Here is a 17,342-nt window from a genome sequence, read left to right on the forward strand (position 1 = left end):
ACATATAGATCAATCTACAATATAACATAAAATTTTTGGCAATCGGAGTAAATGTCACGTGGTTATAATGCCACGCCCCTTTGAGGTCTGAGTCGAAAATCTGCTGTTGCCTGCATTTTTTCGTGAAAATCTCTCGGCTACACATAGTGCGCATTAGTGCCTTGCGCTGAACAAAGTTTCACCAAAATCGCGAAGACCCAATTCGAGAAATTCAGCGGTTTCCAAATTTAGGTCATAATCTATACGAAAATGAAAAGCCAACTTAACAAGATTATATCTAATAAACTATGACATTTATCCCTTGATTTTGGGGATCTTTATAACAGATGGGTCCTTGCAAGTCAGCAAAAAACTTTAGGGCCTTGTAAATGCGCGCGATTTCGAGCAATGCAAACATATACAAATTATAGTTTTAGCTAGTTGTTGACATTTGTCAGCGTGAGAGTCCTTCTCACGAAAAAAGCATTTTCTTAAAAATTCGTCGTTTTTTTTCCTTCAAATTTTTTCAGGGCCACTATTGATTAACTAACTACCCGTATTCTGAATTTCATGATCATTGAAAAACTGTGACATTATCTTCTAAAAGCCAAAACTTGAGTAAACATTGAAGATTTTTAGCGTTTTGGCTGAGTTTGTGCTTTGGGAGTTTTCTATTGTTTCTAGTCTGTTCTTGTTCTTGTTCAGCACGCATGCAATGACCGCGCTTGGCTGACTTCCGAATGCTCACCGAGAATGATAATTTTGGTACGGTGAGACAGGCGATGGCGTGATACGTAGAGGTTTAACTCACCATTTTTAATCAATTCTCGTGCTTCTTGTGCCTTTACAAAAAAAATCAAGAAATGCTACACACTGAATCTACTTACCATAAAAAAAATATCATTTTTACATAGGTTTAACACAAGCCAATAATTAAACCAACTCATTACTTATCCTTTTATCTGGTAGTGAAAAAATAAACTACACTTGTAAGCACTGTCAGTTTTTTTGTGACTCTTGGTTTCACTCTAGAATCTTTCTTGCTCGTCTTGCTTAGAGGTAATGCTAAAATTGTTAGCAAAGCCCTTGTACCTCCTTCAGTATACAAAGCGCTGAGGTTGTTCATGTCTTAGACGTTACGTGACGGGAATCCCTTCAAATTATCATACCTCGGTGAACATTCGGAAGTCAGCCAGGCGCGGTCATTGCACGCGTGCTGAAAAAACATGTTGTATCATGACAGACTAGAAACAATAGAAAACTCCCAAAGCACAAACTCAGCCAAAACGCTAAAAATCTTCAATGTTTACACCAGTTTGGGCTTATAATGCATATAATGCATATAATGCAAGGACCCATCTGTTATAAAGATCCCCAAAATCAAGGGATATATCTCATAGTTTATTAGATATAATCGTGTAAAAATGGCTTTTCATTTTCGCATAAATTATGACCTAAATTTGGAAACCGCTGAATTTCTCGAATTCGGTCTTTGGTGAAACTCTGTTCAGCGCAAGGCACTAATGCGCACTATGTGTAGCCGAGAGATTTTCACGAAAAAATGTAGGCAACAGCAGATTTTCGACTCAGACCTCAAAGGGGCGTGGCATTATAACCACGTGACATTTACTCCGATCGCCCAAAAATTTTATGTTATATTGTAGATTGATCTATATGTTATCCATTCTATGTGTTACACTTACGATAAAAGTAAATATGGGGATACCAGGGAGCTTTAAAGTAGGATGGTGCCCCCCCCCCCAAAAAAAAAAAACACTGGGTCGAGTCACCTTAAAAGTTATACACCAATCACAGGTGCCTTAATTGAAAGATATTGTAAATGCAAGTTATTGGTTAATTTGCAGCAGCAGCCACTTAAAGACTAAAATATAGATACAGCACGTGATTTAGGCTCTCAAGTTTATTAAACTTCCTAGCAACCTTTTACATTATTTACACTACTACTAAACAATATATTGAATAGCTCTCCACGCTTAAGGACACGCTATGATACACATAATCTTAAACTTGCTTGCATTTATTCTTACCGTGCCAATTAATTTTACTTAGAGGAACAAGAATGATCATAAAAGAAAGTTTCTATCGGCTGATGATTGAGTGAATCAGTTTTCTACTAACACAAGTATAAAACTTAAACAACAAGAGTCTAGTCCGAATCTGGCTGAGAAGAAACCCTTTTGAAGTGGAAATCCGTATCTAGTCGTTGCCGTTGGTATGGGTTTGAAATGTTACGGAATTTACAGTGTAGCTATGTAATAAGCTATAAAGATTATCCCAGCTGGTTTATTTTCATTCACACCAATTTGTGCATTCAGTCAGTAAGGTAATCACGCCATGAATCAAAGCCAATATGGCTTGCCACGTGTATCAGTCAGAGAAACCTACCTGGCCTTACTTTTCCTAATTTTATTAAGCTATAACACGATACTTATGATATGTAAGCTAAGAATGTGATGTTGTAATAAACTTTTCTTTCTTTTTTAAAGCAGTGTTAACTCCAAAACTGTATTTGAAACTAACTGTTATCTTTGGATAATAAAAAATTTATGTGACTATCAACCACAAAATTAATAAATACACTTTGCACGGATTGTCCTAAGGTCCCTTTGGGACACAATTTTAGGGTTCATAGTTGTTATTGGCTACTTTCTCTTGAACACTAATGGAATGGAATGCTTTACAGCCTCTGTTAACAAAGACCAAAGCCAAATGGGTATATAGCCAAGTGATCATAACATAATTTGAAAAAAAAAAAAAAATTAAAACAAATAAATAGATGCACACTGACTTGAAACACGTCATGATTGAAAAACAACAACAATCAAGAAAAAAACACGTTTACTAATGTGAATGTCAAACTCAGCATAATTACATTTGTCAATAACTTACAAAACTTCACTGCACTTGGTAACAAATAAATGTTGCTACCAACAAAGAAATTCTTTGATGAACCCAAGAGCATGTGAACACCATTTACTTGAATAATTTGCAGCCCCTCGACAAGTGACAACATCAGAAAGCACTCATGGCTCTGTATCCTGAGCATGTAAAATCAACTTGCCGTTGATAAACCAGAGAAAGGTTACTGTAGCTTCATTTTATGGCAAGTATCCTTTGGTTTTATGTGCAAGATGCTACTTTCGGATTTTTTTTTCATGTCTTTATCTAGGCTTTAATACTTGACATCCAAAGCTGTATCCTAGTTAGTTTGCAGGAGAGACAATTGACTGCAGTTGAGGAGGATTTGAAGATTGGGATGAAGTCACTTCAGATTTTTTTAGCTTTTGCCATGTGTCACCAAGAGCTTTAGCAAAGTGGTCATCAACTGAACCAGCAGATGGGCTAACACACTTGTAATCCTCACCGAGACTACGACGAAAATGTTCTTCAACGAAAGGGTCAATCATTCCAGATTCAACCACCTCACGTCTGTGAGGACCTGGATAGCAAAACATGTCTGTTGGACCACATAGGTGTGGTGGTGCCATAAAACCAACTGGTCTTTGAATAATGTTTGTAGAGGTTATCACAGACGGCCTTGAGTGTGATGGCACCTGAGAATGTAGATATCCAGCCTCTTCTGATCTTGGAACAATTGAAATGAGGGGAGGAGGACCTGACTCAATTCTTGACTTTGTTGTGGGTGCTGGGTTTAATGGTGACCTACAAAATAATGATTTTTAAACAACATTAATTTTGGAAGGCTGCAATGTTACACACCATGAATGAAAGTTCAGTTCAGTTGTCCTAGAGAAAAATGTGGGTAATTGTGATGCTACCTAAAATTACAGAACAAAGTGAGTGAAACTGGGCACTATTTGTCATACTTCAACTACTCCTTGCATAATTATACATCTAAACAAAAAGTAAACTTATGACTATAAAATACACAAACAATATAGAATAGTCCAAACATTAATTAAAAGCCTGCAACGCAGTGCAACCTATAAGAGAAATATATGGAAAGTCTTAATCCATTAAATAAATCAGCTCTAACAAAGTGTTCCCAGCATCCTTTTTGAGCAGGATTGCTGTTAATTTACCTTAATTGTTGAAAGGGTTCTCTGAAATCTGGTGTTGTTCAGATACATGTATTAACTACATTAACCAGTAGCTCTTAATAATCTTGAGGATTGAGGAATGACAAAAAGGAAAAGAAAAATAATGATATCATGACTCTCTGCTTTTACTGTCTCCACTTCTAGTTTCAATTGGCATTCACCAATCACAGAAATCCAAAAAGAAAATCATCAGTCACAGGTTATGAAAATAGTAAATCATGTACCACCCTGCTACACAGCTGTACGCCCAATCACACCTTACGTGGCTTATTTGGGCCTGATCAATATCAGGCTGATAATTTAAGATCCATCACATGTCATATCTTTTCACACTGCATGCACTGTTCTTCCTGACGCACCAAAAGTTATATGAACATGAATAATTTAATAGTTTCTTCGGCGAATAATCAAGTTCAGTTAAAAGCTCTTATTTCAATTAATTAATAATAAGAGTTGTCAAGATTGAGAGAAGGTGAGTCTTTTTTTCCATTGAATCACTGATCAGGCCCACGTGTTTACATGTGAAACACTTGACTAAATAATTTTACTGCAAATGTTGCTGTTTTGATTTAGCTTGTACAAGTTTCCATCAAGACCGGCACCTTTTGTGTGACAAACTATTTATTCTTGTGTGGGGAAATGTAAGCATTTGTTTGTTTGTTTTCCATTCAGAACACAAGGTTTTGATTGAGTAGAAAAAGGAGAACATGAATGGTCAGTATTAGCTGGGCTTGTAAGTCATGTAAACTTACTTGCTTTTCTGAGAAACGTTCTTTAATTTATCAAGTTTAATATTGCTACAAGCTTGAAAAGAAATCACCTTGCTGGTTTGTTCTGTGTGAAAAACAAAATTATTACAGGAACCACAGAGCATTGGGGCTGGCTGGGCTATGGCCCCACCAATAATTTTGCTGGATTTTTTTGCATTTAAAAAGTACTTCTAATCTTTGTATTAAAAGCAATGTACCCATTACAGTACGTTGCCCAGTATCCGGCCACTTCAGTTTAACATTACAATAACTTTCCTTTCTTAATCACAAGAATTCTCAAATTTGGCCCAGAGACAATCTATTCGGTCCTTGCATACATATATACATACATACATACATACATACTTTATTGAACACATCCCCTTAGGGGCTTTTCAGCACCAATTAAAAAAATGAAATCAAAGATATAATAAAGTAAAAAGATTGACAATACATGTTATTTAAAAAATAATTACAAATTATTTCAACCATCATTCCCCCCTCCCCATATATAACAATCCTCCCTTTTAAACCCAGCCCCCTTGACAGTTACTCTGAAATTTTTAATTATTATTAATAATTATTCTGTCACATGTAACTCTCCCTCTTAAATTTGTGTAAAAGTGTCCCTCTAAGCTAATTCTTAGAACTATTAACATCAATGCTTAACTTAATATTGTTGTCTAAATTATTCCAAGTGTTGACTATCCTACATTTGTACAGTGGAATGTTTTCTACCCAGTAGCAGACCAAAATAAAGGGATATTTAGCATCTGTGAATTTCTGGTTTTCCGGTTAATTACAGTACTAAATGTAATTAATTGATCACTAAGGTCCTCAGGGGCTAGTCCTGACATGCATTTAAAAGCTAATACAGCATCTCTTAAGTATAAATATTGGTCTTTGACAGGTAACCAATTTAACGATTTAAGTATAGGTGTTACATGATCATACTTGTGCTTATTAGCAACGATACGCAATGTACAATTCAGTAATAATTTTAATTTATTTACATTTCTTAATATGAACTTAATATGACAAAAGACAGTTTAATTTTTTTGCCTTTGTTTCCATCATAAAATTAATATTTTTGCAGAGCTCCTATGTTGTCCAGTATGTATTCAGCCAGCTGGCCCAGTATCCGGCCACAACAATGACAACGTAATTGTACATCAATTTCAACAGGCAATCGACTTAGAAGCTTCTCTTGCACTTGCAACGTAGTCTGGCAATCGATTCCAAAAATATCAATCGATCTGGGAACCTAGCATCGCGATATAAAACATAACAAATGACTGGGGTATGGTGGGGAACGCGAGTGGCCGTTAAATCGTATTGTTCTAACTCCCTTGTCTAGGAACTTTTCACTAATTTAAAGGACGCATCCATGGACAAGCCAAACCCGCGGGTTTGCAAGCTCAGTTAGCCCATCTACAAACCGGTTTTTTCCCCTTCATTTTTGGTTAACAAAAAAAAAACTGGCAAAGGGACCTCAATCTGATGGTCAGAGGTCACTCTCCTATTTAGTCTGACCTGCAGTGTTGATTTCTTCATGCTCAGTCCCAACATTTGGCCTGCTTTTCAAGGACTAATTCCTCCTTCTTTCACATCTCTCAATCCCTTTGAGACATTTTTCAGACCGTTGCAACCCCATTCCAGCAGTCATAACTGGGGAAAGTATGAGAATTCCTAGTTCAACTTCGACGCTTCCAGTTATATATAGAAAATGCACTCAAGCGAAACAAGCTAAGTACGTGAAATCAAGTCACCTCTGAATGAGTGGAGAAAATTTCCATAAGGAGTTGAGTACAATTACATTTTACAATATTATTATATGCTATATCCTAAGCTTAAATTATAGTTACAGATATGAAATAAATCTTATCCAGATAATGTACACAGCTAATTCATCGGTTCTGTACAGCAAAGAAAAAACTGGCCGGATACTTTGCACCTCTCATCACTACTTAGTGAATGTTTCTGGCCTCCATTATTCCAAACAAATTGAATTTCAAGAAGAATTAATAAATTTTTTGAGAACCTGACTTCTTCACTTTAAATATACAACAGTTTCTTTGAAAATATCACATATTACCAACTGCCCACTTCTGAACAGAACTGGCTTTGCTGCGCAGCAAACAGTGTAAATATTAGCCATGACAAGATTACTCACCTAACTTTCTGAAGTGTTCAGCTTTCATTCGAAATACTTTGTTTACCAAGAACTGAAAAGGGCGTCTCAAAAATTGAGTTTTTGTTTTAAGTGGCTGGATACTGGTACTGGCCACATACTGGGCCACATACTGTACAAAATTATGTTACTTTCATGGACATTACATCATGACAACAACAAATGCAGGAAGCTCACTAACAATTGCCAAAAAAGCCTAGTTCTAATATTAACTTGTTATACAACAATAATAATGTATATCCAGCATTGCTGAATATCATTATGGGGTTAAAGAGAGCACTTAAAATCTTATTGGAGACAATAGTGAATAATTATAAGGACAAAATTATACAATGGTCAACAAAAATGTCAACTGTGAGTTACTTCACCTTTTAAAGTAAACATATCAAATGGTCAATATAGCTCTGTGGAAACTTGTAAATTGCTTACAGTGTCTAAAATTTGAGAATAAAGTGGAACTGAAAGATACTCTAATTAATGGAACAAGTATCAAATGTACCTAGTTTTCATCGCAATGCTGAGAAAGAGCTTGAAACAAGGCTTTTCTTTTAGAAACACCTTTTCTACAACAAGCCTCTTTGAAATTTTAAGTCATGGAACAAAAGAAGTACATGAAGATCAGCTTAAAGATGAGTCACAAACATTTACTTGGTGCTTATGTTTTTTCATCAAAAAGGTGAAAATTTATGGGAAAGATAAAGCTTATTTCAAAACTGATGGCCAGGTTTTTCTAATGTTTGTGGGAAAGAAAGAAGGTACAGGGAATTTACATTTTTTGACATCACAGATTTCTTTATCTTTTTGACACACTGTAATGTCCATGATCTGCAATGTAACATAAGCTGTTTGAATATTCCAGGCCAATCGCAGTGGTCGTGGCCTCACTGGCACGGCTTGCAAGATTTTTGATAGCAACAAACTGGTCCCGTGCAAAAATGGCCGTTTTTGTAGAGAGTGCGTGAAAATTTGATGAGATCATACAAAACAGGAACGGTACTACCTATTAATTTCTACAGGACAATTAGAATCAAAGAAACAGTCATCATAGCCATGATAAAAAGTAGCTCAAATCTATTAATTTTTCTTGTTTGTTTTTTTGTGTGTGTGTGTGTTGTTTCATGTTGATTTCAAGCATCTGGTGCCTCCTTTGCTTGCTGTTGTACCTGTAAGGTTTTGATTTCATCCCAGATTATCAGTGCATGTTCAATGAGTAGCGAAATACATCATTTACAGTTGAGATTTGCCTTCTTTCTTTGATTTTTTTTTACTGTGGATGAACATATGGAGAATCCAACAAATTATAATAAATTTCAGAAATGAAGAGGTTAGTATCTACCTTGCACTTATGGTTTTTAATTTTATCCCTGCAAATTCGGCAAAGTGAGGCGAGATGTTGGACATGAATATCCATAAGATTAATAAGTTCCAATATGGCTTCCGATACGCTTTCCACTTAAAAAAATTGTGTATGCCTCAAGAAAAGTCTTCGAAATATGCCTGAGAGCCTCAAAACGGTGACTGTTGTCATTTAGGTAATTGATCCACCATTTTCCTCAAGAACAATAGCTCCATGACGTGACAACTGTCCTTAAATTTAGGGATATTTCGGACTGATCAATATCAAGCATCAAAAGCTCTTCATTCCTCTTAGTAGAAAGAATTTTCTTGCACAAGCCGCTGAGCATTCAACTGAAAACCTATGGTGGGTGTTCATTTCATACAATTTGTTTAATGTTGGGGAATTCTTCAGGAGTTGATTCTTAAGGACTGTATCTAAGTTCAGAAAAAGAAAAAGGAAATCGCTGTCTTGCGTTCACAGTCTGCATAAAATGTGAAACTAGGAAGTTTCACGTTGTAGTCCTGCAACGACGGCAAAAAAATATACAGAAAAGTGTGATGCATGTGCAGGCTTGTTGTTTTGCCAATCTAAACCTATTGCTTTTTACCGTTTTCGTTTTCGTTTCCGTCACTATCATTGTTGTCGTTGCATAAGCTCCCTGTCAATACGGTAGGACACAAGTAACTCAAACTCCCCACTAACTCAATCTAAGTCCTATTTCTCTTGGATTTGACTCTACTTATCAGTCACTTTTACTCGGATAACTTGAATTCTCAGCTAACTGGAAGTGCAATGCACGAATCACGTATTTGACTATCATTTCCCCGCATTATCATAAATTTGCATAAAAGTATTACAATTTCTGATGAGATAAGATTAATGTGCACTGTGTTGACAATATACTGAAGTGCTGAAATGTAAGTAAAGTATCAATATTAACACGGTAAACTGAAGATTAAGTCGATCCTGATAACTCAAACTATTTTTCGTGTCCCTTCAGAGTTCGAGTTACCAGGGTTCTACTGTATTTTAAAACCAAGCTTTTCACAGGCTTGTGGTAATCACTAAGTAATAAAAGCATTAATTTTGTATAGATACATTCTTTTGTCATGCTAACTTAGAACCATTCAGAAATAATGCATTAAAAATTTATTATTTTGTTATCAGTGGCACTCTTGCGAGCGAAGCGCGCCAGCAGAACACCATAGGTAAGAAAATGAAGTAATCTACCCATCCGAGAAAATTGGAAATCACGTGACCGTACACCGACCGACCGCCTGCCCGAGCAACCATCCATCTGCACCACAGGCATTCCAATGTAAAATAACTCAATCAACACGTATGGCAACCCAAATGCAACTTGAGGTTATTTTGGAGGGAAATCGCATTGGCACTGACGTCTTGTAAAGCAGAGACAACTAAAGAGTCAATAAAGATGAAAACGGAAAGCGGAAATTGTTCCTATGTCCATGTTGTCTAAAGTAGTTAGTTTACATTAATTGTCATGTCCACAAATTTGGAATCTAGAGCATGAGAAAGACAGAGCAAAAGAGAAAGTAGGCGGCAGGCCAGCGAAGCTCAACGAGGAAAAGGGCGACAGAGGTCTAGAGCGAGAGATAAAAAACAAAGAAGATATTTTTTGTTGCAAGAACAACATGAAAATTTCGTAGCGGCGGTGACAAAATGGGAAATGTAGGTTGAGTTTGATCGTCTGGGTGAACATAGTCCTGAATACCACCGTTGTTGTTGGCAGTGACTGACGTTTCAACAACCTGTGCCATAGTCATCTTCAGAGTCAAAGTGAGTTGTATCACGTCAGTTGATGGTGTTATACTCTGGTTATTGATCTGATTGGTCAATCATGTCGCTATGTTATTGGTCATCTGTCATTTAAGCCGTGATGTTATTTGCGCTGAAGACTTGTAATCAGTAATTGGTGCATTTCGATCAGTCTATTGTCACAGTTAAACAGTCGTCTATTGTTAGTCAAATTGTCAGTTCTCCAGTCGTTCTCTCGTAGTTAGTTTTGCTTGATCTTGTCTATAAGTTTGTACAGCGCTGGTAACTGTTGGCTATGATTCAGTGGTGTTTGTGCTAAGTTAGTAAACCAGCTTTCTAAAGTAAGACATTGATAGTAGTCTGTAGAGTACGTTATACATATCGCAGAGTCCCAGTCAATTTGATGTTTCATCTGTAAGTGGTGCTCAGCAATGTGATTGTTGACGTCACCATTCCTCATCGCTCGTTTGTGTTCGTTTAGTCGCGTGCTAAGGTTTCTGCCGCTTTTAACCAATGTAAGAAGCCTGGCAGTCCCAGCATTTGATCGTGTATACTGCTCCCTGTCTGTCCTCCGGTTTGTCATTGTCCTTGACATTAGTAAGCAGTCGTCATAAAGTGGTTATCAGTTTGTGTTCAACACGTATATTGTAAGGTTGTAATATACGGTCAATACTTTCCGAGGTACTTCTGATGTACGGTATAGTCGCTGTCGTAACAGGGCCAGGGTTGACATTGGTCTGAGTGTTGGAATCAGTGTTACTGTGAGTGTTCCATCTAACAAAGTCCATGTTGTAATTGTTCTTACTAAAAACGTTGTTAAGATAATCAGTCTTGTCTTGTAGAGATCAAACTCAACCTACTTTTGAAATGACTCCTGGGTTCAAACCTTTCACAAAGTGGGAAATGCTGGCGGCCACCAATGCAAGGTGAAAATGAGCGGCAGTGAAAAAAAAGTGAACAAGAACACGTACAACATTTCCTCCATAAAACATGTAACTAAGAAGTTTCTGGAAGTTTTACGTTCTAGTCGTGCAAATCAATGGCAAAGAAATGTACAGAGAAAGCATGCTGCAAGTGCAAATTTGCTTTTTTTGCTAATTAGACTTATTGTTGTTTTTCACTGCTCTCCAGCATTGCCTTCGCTGCTTAGCATTACACGATTTTATATTTTGTTTAAACATACTACAAATATTATCAAGAGCTTCGCTTTTAGCCCTGGCTAATAATCTATAATATTATTTTTAATGCATGTTTCTCAGTTAAAATACAATTTTTTGAATTGGGTCACATGAGTCAACAGGTCACTTACGGACAATAGTCCAAATAAGTTACATATATGCAGGGTTATGTCAAGTTTTCAACTTGAAGATTATTATGGGCCCACAACTCTGGATCAACCCATGAAAAGCATATTTTAGCTACACAGTGTCACTTTTCTTCCATGTACATTGTAATGAAGACATTCTAGCCTGCAGTGCAGGCATTTTCTTTGAGCGGGCAATTTGCTTGCGCCATGTTGAAACTTCTGCTGAAGAGAGGAGGAGATGGGGCCAGTCAAAGGGAGTGGGGAGGGGGTGGGGAGAGAGAAGAGAAAACGCCTGCCCGAAAACACTGTGAAAATGAGAAACACCCCCTGATTAGATGCGCGTGACTGCTCTTCCGGAAATGAGTAGCCAACAATAACAAGACAAACAAACAGTCGCTCCAGTCCAAAGACTTCGCATTGTCTTAAGAAAAACAAGCTGGAGTTTATCATTGTTTTTATCTTGACTAAGTCACAAGGCAATTCTCCACAGCTGATGAGGCTTCAGTTTAAGCTGCAATTCATTCTTCTAAATTCATCTCTGTAAATCGCTATCCGTGAGAGTTTAACATCCTGCAAACAACTTAAAAAACTAACGAGCTGGGCACAGCGTGATACAACATTGCATGAAAACATCACATTCTCGGACTAGAAAGAAAATCACTTAGTTATTCAGATCCTGAGGCACTTTGGACAAAAATAAAGAAGCTAACAGCCTTATTTAGCGACAAAAAGAGTTTTACGCTTCAGAAGAGGTCAAAGAAAATGCTCTTGCAGCAGAGGGCAAATAATGAAGACCAAAAATTCAAAAACCACAGAAAATCAATAAGCGTGTCATGACCTCTCAGTGTGAAACAAGCGGCTAAAATCACATTTGCTCAGTCAAAACATAGAACCCTCTAGAGCATAATCTACTCGCCAGAAAAAAAAAAAAAGTATTGAAACAAGCAGCATTTTGGCATGAGGTAAAAGTGGTGTAGGTTTTAGTACTGCGAGCAAATCTTGTCCTGATGATCAGTGTAGAAATTGCTTTGACTTTCTCATTGTGTAATACACCCGACATTCCCAGCCGCTCCAATCCCAAAAGACTGACGGAAACCAGGCAAACGGAATAAACAATATAGCCCTACAGTTAATTGACAGGCATCAATCTACTTCCCTATGCTGCACCAATCAGGAGCTCCTTTTGCCAGCGTACGGAGTTTCCCAAAAGAACAATGATATCGGGCAGGCGTATTTTTTTTCTCCCCTCCCCCTCCCCCCTTTCCTTCTTTCGTTCTCGCACCTACCGTAAGGGTTACTATTTCTACTCTCCCCAATCTTCCACTGTCATAAAATCAAAGATGGCGGCTACAACAATATTACAAACACGAACAAGGTTTCACCCACCCAAAATACTACTATAATAAAGACATTCCATTTGTAGGAGTGATGCAAAAACCTAGAAGCAGCTAGAACCCTACCAAATCAAATTAAAATAGAAGTGCATAATTTTACTGTGCAGAGCCAAAAATGCTTTGAGATTGCACATGGTAAGTCATTTTTTTCATTTCTACTTTCTACCTCAAAGCATTTTTTGATCTACAATTTACTCAAACAAGGTACTTTATAACCAAGTTAACAATAATATGAAATATGTAACTGCTAGAGGCAAATCTCGCTGGGAAAGCAATCCCTTCGGAATTTGCGAAGTAATGTTAATTCGGCACCAGGAATTACAAATATGCACAGAAACGAGGATCTGCTACAACTTTGCAAGCCATGCCATCTATCAAGTTATAAGCTTAACGTTTCCACATGGCACCCAAAACTTCTCGCAACGTAAGCTTGTTTTACTTCGTGTTTGCCGTGGTCTGACGTAAATAACTACTCTTATATCATACATGTATACTTACGTTTGTGTCCCTGCTGTCTTCACCGATGATAGTTTTCCCAATCGACCGTCGTCAAAGTTCAAGGCCTGAGCAATGTCTCGTCTTTCCAAATTTCGCTTTCTTCGATTTTCAGCCGATGGCATAACTTTTGGAGAATCCTCGCTGGCTTCTGACTCTGAAGCTATATAAAACAATTGATTAACTCGCTACCCACATTTCAGAACATTTGCAACACAAAGACCACGGTCAAAGGAAGAACAACGATAGTCGCAGTGTCACCTAACCTTTTTTGGTCTCGACAATGGAATTTCTCACCATTGAAAGCAAAGAAAACAAATGAAGTGCGATGGAAATTATGTCGTCTCCTTAAAAGTTGTGTTCTAAATATTGTATGATGATAGGTCAATATAATGGCCGTTTGGAAACCAAAGAATTGTAATGCTCGAAAAATTTCCATGGAATGTTAGTGATGCAAGCAACGTGCACGTTGTTTGATACTGGTTGGCTGTAAATAAGGCAACCTTAACTTAAATATTTTCGCTCAAAGCAAAAGGTGCACAAAAATAAAGAAAAAACACCTACGTTTACTGGGAAAAACGCTTGTTACGATAAGGGGTCGACATATCTTTAACTACAGCAAGAGGCTAATTTTAAGCGAATAAATCTAAACCAATAGGACGTGTGCCGATGTCAACTGTGAATGCATTGTTTACAGAATAACGAGAAGATTCTCATTCCAAGCATAGCATAACTGTGATGGTTATTTACTACTTAGTAACTCATGATAAACCACATAATTCTTCAGGGTTGTGTGAGTTGCGTCAATAAATGGAAAAGTTACTACTTTCATATCCTAAGTAAAGAGCACAAAGAAAAAATACTTCAATCAAAGAAAATGTGCGCGCGTTTAGTGCGAGTATCTCTGCGTGAAAATTATTACGAATGATCGAAAGTTTCTCTCTTACTGCAAATGCATAAACTTCGTAGAAGAAATAGCATCCAGACACATCGGGACTTACTTTCTCTGGTGTCTGGCTGTACTAAAGATGCTGCTCTTGATAGCACATCCAGAGGAGTCTCCATTATCTGGAAAAAAACAGAACTAAATCAGATCTGTAAACTGAACACACACAAGTCCCCGCACAATGAACAAGACTCTGAAAACCGAAAATATGACAAAAAAAGCCTACTGTACCGACCATAGTTCTCTTTCTCTGTCCGGTGGAGGGGACAGTGATAAAATCCTTGCCCCTAAGAGCTTATTTCAGCTACTTCCATGAAATAAATAGAAACAAACATGGATTTGTGCTCAGGAATGAAAAGAATTAGACATGACGAAAACCCCGTGACCAAACGCCTCGTGTGATTGGTTAGTGGAGCGTGACAAGGGTCTCCCAAAATAGGAAAATAAGTTTTCATAATAGTAGGAAAATAAGTATTTTGTTATTCTCTCGATATTCAATATCATAGTACTATAATGCTTTTAAAAAGTAACTTATGCATGTCCTTCGGTAATTGACAATGTTTTATTCCGAGAAAATTCATATGGTGATTGAGGACTTTATATGCAGAAACGCTGTGAAACCTTCAATTATTTCCGTTATTTAAGAATTCCTCTTTTTCGATCCAAAAAAAAACTAAACGTCTTTAAAAAATAACGATTTCGAAATATAAAGTTTCGTATTTCCCAATTTGTGTGTGCGAGGAGGATATGATCAGATGAGACATAATTTAGTGATTTTACATGACATAGCACATAAACGTCTCACTGGTTCAACATGGCGGCTGTGTCTGGCGGCCAAAATGCCTTACAATTTGTACCTTTTTCAAGCGCTGTTGACGCAGCCTTTTGGCACAGACTTACTCAGAACAAGCTGGAAGTATACCAGTTAGATGATAAACCGAAACCTCTCCAAGGATATTACGTAAACAGTAAGGGGAGCTTTTGCAGCAGTTCAAATTATTTTTAAACACGTAATTTTGAAAAAAATATATCTAATATTGAGTACATTTTATCCTATATCTCAAAAGTAATGATAGCTAAGACGAGCACACATTAAATGCACCTATCAATGGTTTGCCCGAGGATTTCAAATGTCAATTTCCCCATCCTTCCAAGGGTCTTCATTAGGAATGAATTTCCCTGGCACCTCTGGGGACCATAATAATTTCATAATAATTTCAACGAACTAATAGACATTCACAACACTTAATTGTAGCACTCAGCATCGCCAGAGAGTAGTTACTTGGTGGCAAAATAATGGTAGCTAGATGTTTAGCATGGTTGGCAATTTAACACAAATTCTATACTTCTAAAATACCTGTGAATTGTTTCACACAGTCTACAACAATGCAAAAATGTGCAGAACATGTCATCATCAAGAGGGGTTAATGTCTAAGGGCTGATGTAACTGAGGTCCAGAATTTCATTTAATTTGGCATTTTGAGTATAGTAACAAATCTAACTCAGAATTACAGGACTATTTTATCAATCAATCAATCAATCAATCAATCTTTATTCTCCTAAGATAAAAAGACTTATCTTAAGTTACATCAGCAGTTGGAAATCTAAATCCTGGGGGGGGGGGGGTACTCCCGTACATTACCTATACGGGTATGTGCTGCTCAACAGGGTCGTGATTTTGAAGCTCCTGATTTAGAACAGGGTATCCATTTTAGAGGTGTTTTTTTAGGACAGGGTATAATATTTCGAACTCACGAAAACTTCAGTTTTGTAAGCAGCCATTTGAAATTATTTTTTTAATTGTTGCTGATTATGAAGGGGCATTAATTTGATGTATAAGTCGAACAAATAAAGACATATCTTTTTTTAAAAAAACAGGGCTATTTCAATTTACAAACTTTCTAGAACGGAGTATAAAAAATTGGCCCATTTCTAGAACAGAGTATCAATTTTAGGGCGAATTCTAGAACGGGGTATAAAAAATTGGCCCATTTCTAGAACGGGGTATCAATTTTAGGGGAATTTCTTTTCAGAATGGGGTGCCAATTTCGAGTCCCGGGCGGCACATACCCACCCAAAAGAATACCCAAGTGCCCCCTTCCCCCCGGGATCTTAACGTACATAAGACGTACTGTATGCAAATAATAGAAAGATCAAAGATTATATCTAAAAATAATCCTATTTACAAAAACATTCTTAAATCTATCGGTCTTTATATCCGGGCAATGAGCACTTTTGTTTCTGAGTAGATACTTTCTTTCTTCCTTCTTCGGAATGATGTTACTGAGCGGGCAATTGGGATCCGCTGAACATACCTTGGAAAGCTTCTTATCTGCCTTTTCTAAAAGTTCTCGAATGTCCATTCTCTTAGATGTGTATTTCCTTTTAAAGCATCTATCCAGGAAGTTTTGTATGACCGTGAGATCTGAGTCTGCAGCTCCATAAACAGGCAGACCATAAGTGAAATTCGGTAAAACTAAGGCGCTAAATAGGTGGTCCACTTCACCTTGGCTGAAACCTTCCTTCCATAAAGATCTTAATACAAACACACTTATTTTTATGTCTCTACATATGATTTTTTTATCTTTTGCTTTGACGAAAACTTGTCGCAGGGTGGCATCCAGTGAAAACATGTAAGTCAAAAGCAAATTTTGATATGAATAAGCTATATTTGTGTGAATATGGCTTCGCAAAGCTGAGGGACAAAATACCTTTTGTTGTAAAATGGGCATGAGGGAAACTTCACCCCATGTAAGGGAATCCAGAATCTGGGAAAATTTTCCTTTTGTAATCCATAATACAGGAATTCTTTTGCTTGTCGAATCTGGATTTTTTGCTTTGAAATTCAGAATACAGCTCAACGAATCCAGAAACCCAGCAGTGGTTGGAATCTGGAATCCAAGTTCTACTGATAAAGAATCTAGAATCCAGTACCTGGAATCTGGAATCCACAGTTAAAATCCAGAATCCAAGACTGTCTTGGAGCAAGAAACTCATCCAAGTAACTACTGGGTATTTTCCAATATGGCGGACCGACTTTTGCTCTTTCCCAGGTCTTCTCCACTTTCCAAGAGGCGGCTGA

At 37.2% G+C, this 17,342-nt stretch overlaps 2 protein-coding genes across 5 annotated transcripts in view; one reads left to right on the forward strand and one right to left on the reverse strand.

The window, feature by feature from the left end:
• Positions 1–1,885: 1,885 nt before the first annotated feature.
• Positions 1,886–14,650, reverse strand: LOC140947513 (transcription cofactor vestigial-like protein 4). Of its 2 annotated transcripts, XM_073396632.1 has the most exons (4): positions 14,496–14,650; positions 14,316–14,382; positions 13,318–13,477; positions 1,886–3,663 (listed from the first exon to the last, which is right to left on the reverse strand). In XM_073396632.1, exons 1-4 carry the CDS (start codon positions 14,496–14,498, stop codon positions 3,204–3,206), a joined length of 690 nt encoding a protein of 229 aa, XP_073252733.1. In that variant the 5' UTR covers positions 14,499–14,650; the 3' UTR covers positions 1,886–3,203. The 2 variants fall into 2 exon arrangements, with proteins under 2 accessions (XP_073252733.1, XP_073252734.1); XM_073396633.1 differs by lacking the exons at positions 14,316–14,382; positions 14,496–14,650 and adding an exon at positions 13,581–13,820.
• A 407-nt stretch (positions 14,651–15,057) lies between these two features.
• Positions 15,058–17,342, forward strand: part of LOC140947270 (ubiquitin-like modifier-activating enzyme ATG7) — a 36,786-nt gene continuing 34,501 nt past the window's right edge. For all 3 annotated transcript variants that reach the window (XM_073396326.1, XM_073396328.1, XM_073396327.1), the window contains exon 1: positions 15,058–15,228. In XM_073396326.1, coding sequence (XP_073252427.1) covers positions 15,075–15,228 — 154 coding nt within the window. In that variant the 5' untranslated portion in view covers positions 15,058–15,074. The remainder of the gene's footprint in view (positions 15,229–17,342) is intronic.

The sequence above is a fragment of the Porites lutea genome, chromosome 9, assembly GCF_958299795.1.
Source record: "Porites lutea chromosome 9, jaPorLute2.1, whole genome shotgun sequence".
In the NCBI taxonomy this organism is placed as follows: Eukaryota; Metazoa; Cnidaria; class Anthozoa; order Scleractinia; family Poritidae; genus Porites; species Porites lutea.

Coding starts and splice junctions, on each gene's coding strand:
- LOC140947513 (XM_073396632.1), bottom strand. Junction 13,478..14,315: donor ACAGCCAGACACCAGAGAAA/GTAAGTCCCGAT, acceptor TGTTTTATATAG/CTTCAGAGTCAGAAGCCAGC. Junction 3,664..13,317: donor AAGACAGCAGGGACACAAAC/GTAAGTATACAT, acceptor ATTATTTTGTAG/GTCACCATTAAACCCAGCAC.